General features: G+C 54.0%; 1 protein-coding gene across 1 annotated transcript in view; it reads right to left on the reverse strand.

Moving 5' to 3' along the window:
• CAMSAP3 (calmodulin regulated spectrin associated protein family member 3) overlaps positions 1-3,932 on the reverse strand; it is a 13,040-nt gene extending 9,108 nt beyond the window's left edge. The window contains exon 1 of the mRNA XM_023748361.1: positions 3,873-3,932. Within this exon, the coding sequence (XP_023604129.1) occupies positions 3,873-3,932 (60 nt within the window). The remainder of the gene's footprint in view (positions 1-3,872) is intronic.
• Between the last annotated feature and the right edge of the window lie 682 nt (positions 3,933-4,614).

The following is a 4,614-nucleotide window of genomic DNA, read 5'->3' on the forward strand; positions in this document are numbered from 1 at the left end:
TAGGGCCTTAAGTAGAGTTTAAATGAACCTATGTCTAGTCTTATCAGGCCGTGGAAGAACAATGTACTTCTTACAATCCATTATAAAAACCATTTCCATACCCCCACCTAATCTTGCGCCCGTGAGTTGGATGTTTGCGATCGATCTATCCCTTTCCCACAATTTACCATATCATATTTGGAAGTTTATGCTTCTGAGTCTTTTTCCCTTTTTCAAAGGATTCATCTGTGCTAATTAGTCTCTGACCATGTGTCCATCCGCTCTGGAGGTTCTTTTTATTCCAAAGGGGGAGGTTGTATAGTCCTTTTACACGGCGTCTCAGTCCTCCCCTATTTTCTGTCCGTGCTGTCAGGACGGGCTACTTAACACCCGCAATTCTAATCCACCTGCCCCGGAGGCAACTGGGAATCTCAATATCCTAAACTTGTACACCAACCCTCCTTAGGGCAGCCCCGACCCATTCCCAAAAAACACCCTTCATTAAATTTTCGTAATTTAACCACAACCCAATCCCCTTTAGCCTTTTTTGGGGGGGGGGGGGGGGGCTGAGCTGGCAGGGCACCGAACAGGTGAGGTGGACAGACTGCAGACACCCTGGGGGGGGGGCGGGCGGAGGCAGGGGTCTGACTTTGGCGACTGAAGGGAGGAGGGAGAGGAGAAGGGGGTGCCAGGCCCCATCGGCCTGAGAGGAAGACGGGGAAGAAAGAGGGTGGTGACTGAGGTGCAGGAATGGGAGGCTGAGTGTGAGGGGCTGGGGCTTAGAACAGGGAGATGAGCCACAGAAGAGCCACGCAGACCTGAGCGAGACAGCAGAGTCGGGAGAGGCTTAAGGGAGCCCGCGTGGGCCTCAAGTAGGACCCAAGGGTAGAGAGAAGAGAGAGCAGAATAAACTGCCGGAAACCCCAAGAAGGCTGGGGAGAGCTGCCTGAGGCCAACGGGGACCTGCCTCACGGGCTCTTCCAGGAGGCCCAACGCTTATTCCAACCGAAGAAGCTGCTCTGTGTGTGGGGTTCTGTGTGTGTTCGAAAGAACAGGGGCAGGATTCCATTGCTTAGAACATTCCAACCTGGCCAGGCCTTCCTCTGGTGCCTCCTCACAGCCGCGCTCCCAGAGGTTCCCACACAGGCCGCGAGCATCCTGCCTCCAGCCCCTCCCTGGCGGGCCTTCCCCACCCCCTAAAACCACACTGGACCTTCCCACTCAGCGCCCCACCTCTGTGGAGAGCTGTGCCTGTTCTCTGCCCCTCAGCTCAGCTCCTTGAAAGACGAGTTCTCCAGGCTTCACTCCTTCCAGCCCACCCCCACCCAACCTCCCAGATCTGGCTCCTCCCCTGCCAGCTCCCAGCCTCCTCAAGGCCGCGGGGCCAGCCATCCAACACACACCGTGGGCCTGGTCTCGTATCTCGCCTGGGCTCTCTGCCCAGGGCCTCCTTCTGGAAGCCTTCCTCCCCCCAGCACCTCCGTTTCCCACCTCAGACTCAGCCCCTCCACACCGGCCCCTTCACGGCAGAGCTCCTGGCAGCTCTGTCTCAGCAGCCTTGTAAACGGACATGCCCACCGCCCCCACCCCCCCACTGTGATGGCCTCCGTTACCATCTGAGCACCTGCTGTAGCCTTGGCATCTCCCAGAATCCTTAGCATCTTGCTTCAAACCTGTTCCTTCTCTCTGTTCCCATTGCAGTGAGAAATCATCCCTCCTTCATTCAATCAATTCTGACCTCCTGGCATCTTTCAAAGCCAAACCCTCCTCCCTGTCTCTCCAGCTCCTACTCGTTTCCTGCTCCCAGCAACAAAAATTAAACAAGTTTCTTTTCCGCGGGACTTGTCAGGGCCTTCAAAATGAAACCATGAGGAGAGACACTGCTACAGACAGCTAATGTTTAACAAGCACTTCCGCTGTGCCAGTGTGCCTCCACCTCTCTCTATTGGCATTTGGGGCGGATAATTCTTTGTGTTCAGCACGGGGTGGGGTGAGCTGTCCTGTGTTGTAAGATGGTCTCTAATACTAGATGCCAGCAGCACCTTCCTCCCAAGTAGTGACATGTGTCCTTCCTCCCAAAACGTCTCCAGACAGTGCCATGTCCCCTGAGAGCTGAAGCCAACCCCCCCCCCCCTCCCCGGAGGCCCACCGCTCTATGCTACAAAATGTTCATTAAGCATTTACTGTAGAACAGTGCTGTCCCATAGAAATGTAGTGCAAGTCATATATGTGGTTTTAAATTTCCTAATAGCCATATTTAAAAAGTAGGAACAAGCAACATTAATTTAGCAATATATTTAACCTAATATACAGTTTATCCTTGAACAACATGGGTTTGAACTGGATGGATCCATGTATACATGGATTTTTTTCAATAAATACTGTAAATGCATCTTCTCTTCCCTATGATTTCTTTTTTTAAAAAATTATATTTTATTGATTTTTTACAGAGAGGAAGGGAGAGTGATAGAGAGCTAGAAACATCGATGAGAGAGAAACATCGATCAGCTGCCTCCTGCACATCTCCCACTGGGGATGTGCCCACAACCCAGGTACATGCCCTTGACCGGAATCGAACCTGGGACCTTTCAGTCTGCAGGCCGATGCTCTATCCACTGAGCCAAACGGGTTTCAGCCCCTATGATTTCTTAATAACATTTTCTTTTCTCTAGCTCACTGTATTGTAAGAATACAATATATAATACATAGAACATACAAAATACATGTTACTCGATGGTTTATGTTATCAGTAAGGCTTCCAGTCAACAGTAGGCTAATGTAGTTAAATTTCTGGGGAGTCAAAAGTTATCCACAGCCCTAGGCAACCAATCGATGTGCCTTTCCCACATCGATGTTTCTCTCCCTCTCTCCTCCCCCTCTCCCTCTCCCTCTGGTCTCTCTAAAAATCAATGGAAAAAATATCCCTGGGTGAGGATTAACAACAACAACAAGTTACCCACCGATTCCCAACTGTGCCCCTGGCCCCTGTGTTGTTCAGGGGTCCCCTGTACCTTCAAAACATCGTCATTTCAACACGGAGTCGACATAGAAACACCGTCATGAGATACAGCATGTGGTCTGTACCACGTCTTTGGAAGCCGCTGTGTGTGTCACAGTTACAGCACACGTGGTCCAGTCCGGCAGGCGTGCTTCGCGGCTGCCACAGGGACAGTGCCGCTAAGCACCACGAGCATTTATTTACGCCACGACTACCTTCATCCGTTTGGTCACTCAGTTCTTACAGGACTTACATCCTTACCCCCCTTGTGCAGGTGAGAAAACCAAGGCGCGACGGCTGACGGAACCTGCCAGAGCTCACATAGCCAATAACCCGCAGGGCTGACATAAACCCAGTTCCCTGTGCAACACACTGATACCAGGCAGGCGGGACTGCATGTGCTGTTTCCCAAACTTGCTTAAAGATGGCACCCTTTCTGTCTTCTCTCTGAGCTCCAGTTCTGCTGGGTCCGCCTGCCGGCACTGCTGCAGCCTCCTCACACCTGTGCCTTGGGGTCACTGGACTCCCCCTTCCCCAGCCACGACTCGCCATGGCACTTGCCCTTCTGATCTCATCCGGTCAGTCCCCGAACACGGTCTACCACTCCCCAGGGCCCTCAGACCCCCACCCAGGGCCCGAGGGCCCCCCTGTCTCACCTGCCTCCCCATCCTCAGCCTCCCTCGGTGACCACCAGGACCCCACGTTCTGGGAGAACTCCTCGGTGGTCCCCACCCCATGCCTCAGCATTGGGATTTCCTCCCCGGCACATTCCTATGCAGACTTCAAGGTTCAAGCCCTCCTTCTGAGGAGGCCTCCCTGCTCCTCCCCTCCCTGGAAGATTCCAGGGATTTCCCCGCTCCCTGGGCTCTGCTGCACCCCTCTACTCACCACTCACGGCAGCAACAATACGGTTTTCTGTGCCAGATCCCACTCCCACATCCAAGCCCCAATCCATCCCGAACACCCGGCACTGGCCTGGCACCCGGAGCTCATGAACCCAGCAGAGTTCTGTTCCCACTTTCCCGTCGGGGCCTGGTGCCCTTCCTCAGGCCTCTGCTTAGAGGAGGCGGGTGGGGAAGACCCCGGGGAGGGTGTCACAGCGCAGGGAGCTCGGTCGTGCGTCTCCTCAGGGACCTCACTTTCCTTTCTGTGAAATGGGATAGTAATTTCTGCTGTCCGCTGGCCAGGGGACAATGAGTAACATAATATTATTAAATAAAAACATCATACCGACGCCGGCAGCAGTAAGAGCAAGCACCATGCAGCGGCCTGTGTGCCAGGCACGGAGCAGGGAGTCTGTGGCCGGGCTCCCTGCCTCCCAGCAGCCTTGAGAAGAAGGTCCTGACTGGGATTCCACTCATTCTTGCACTGTCCTGGTGCCGTGGGTCCCACGGACACTTGCGAAACGGCTAAGTAAGTGAGGAATGCCTTCTTTTACAGGGGAAATGGGAGCTTAGAGGCTGGGAGAATCAGTCCGCAGTCTGGTGGAGCCAGGACTCAACCCTACTCTGATCCCCAAAGGTGAGCCCTCTATGGCCTCATCACCTGGGATGTGCGGGGCTGGGGCCGCCTGAGTCTCTCCACCAACCACCTTTCTTCCTCAAGCAGGTCCCTGGGGCAAGCAGGCCCCCAGCGGG

Source organism: Myotis lucifugus, unplaced genomic scaffold (assembly GCF_000147115.1).
Source record: "Myotis lucifugus unplaced genomic scaffold, Myoluc2.0 scaffold_1310, whole genome shotgun sequence".
Classification (NCBI taxonomy): Eukaryota; Metazoa; Chordata; class Mammalia; order Chiroptera; family Vespertilionidae; genus Myotis; species Myotis lucifugus.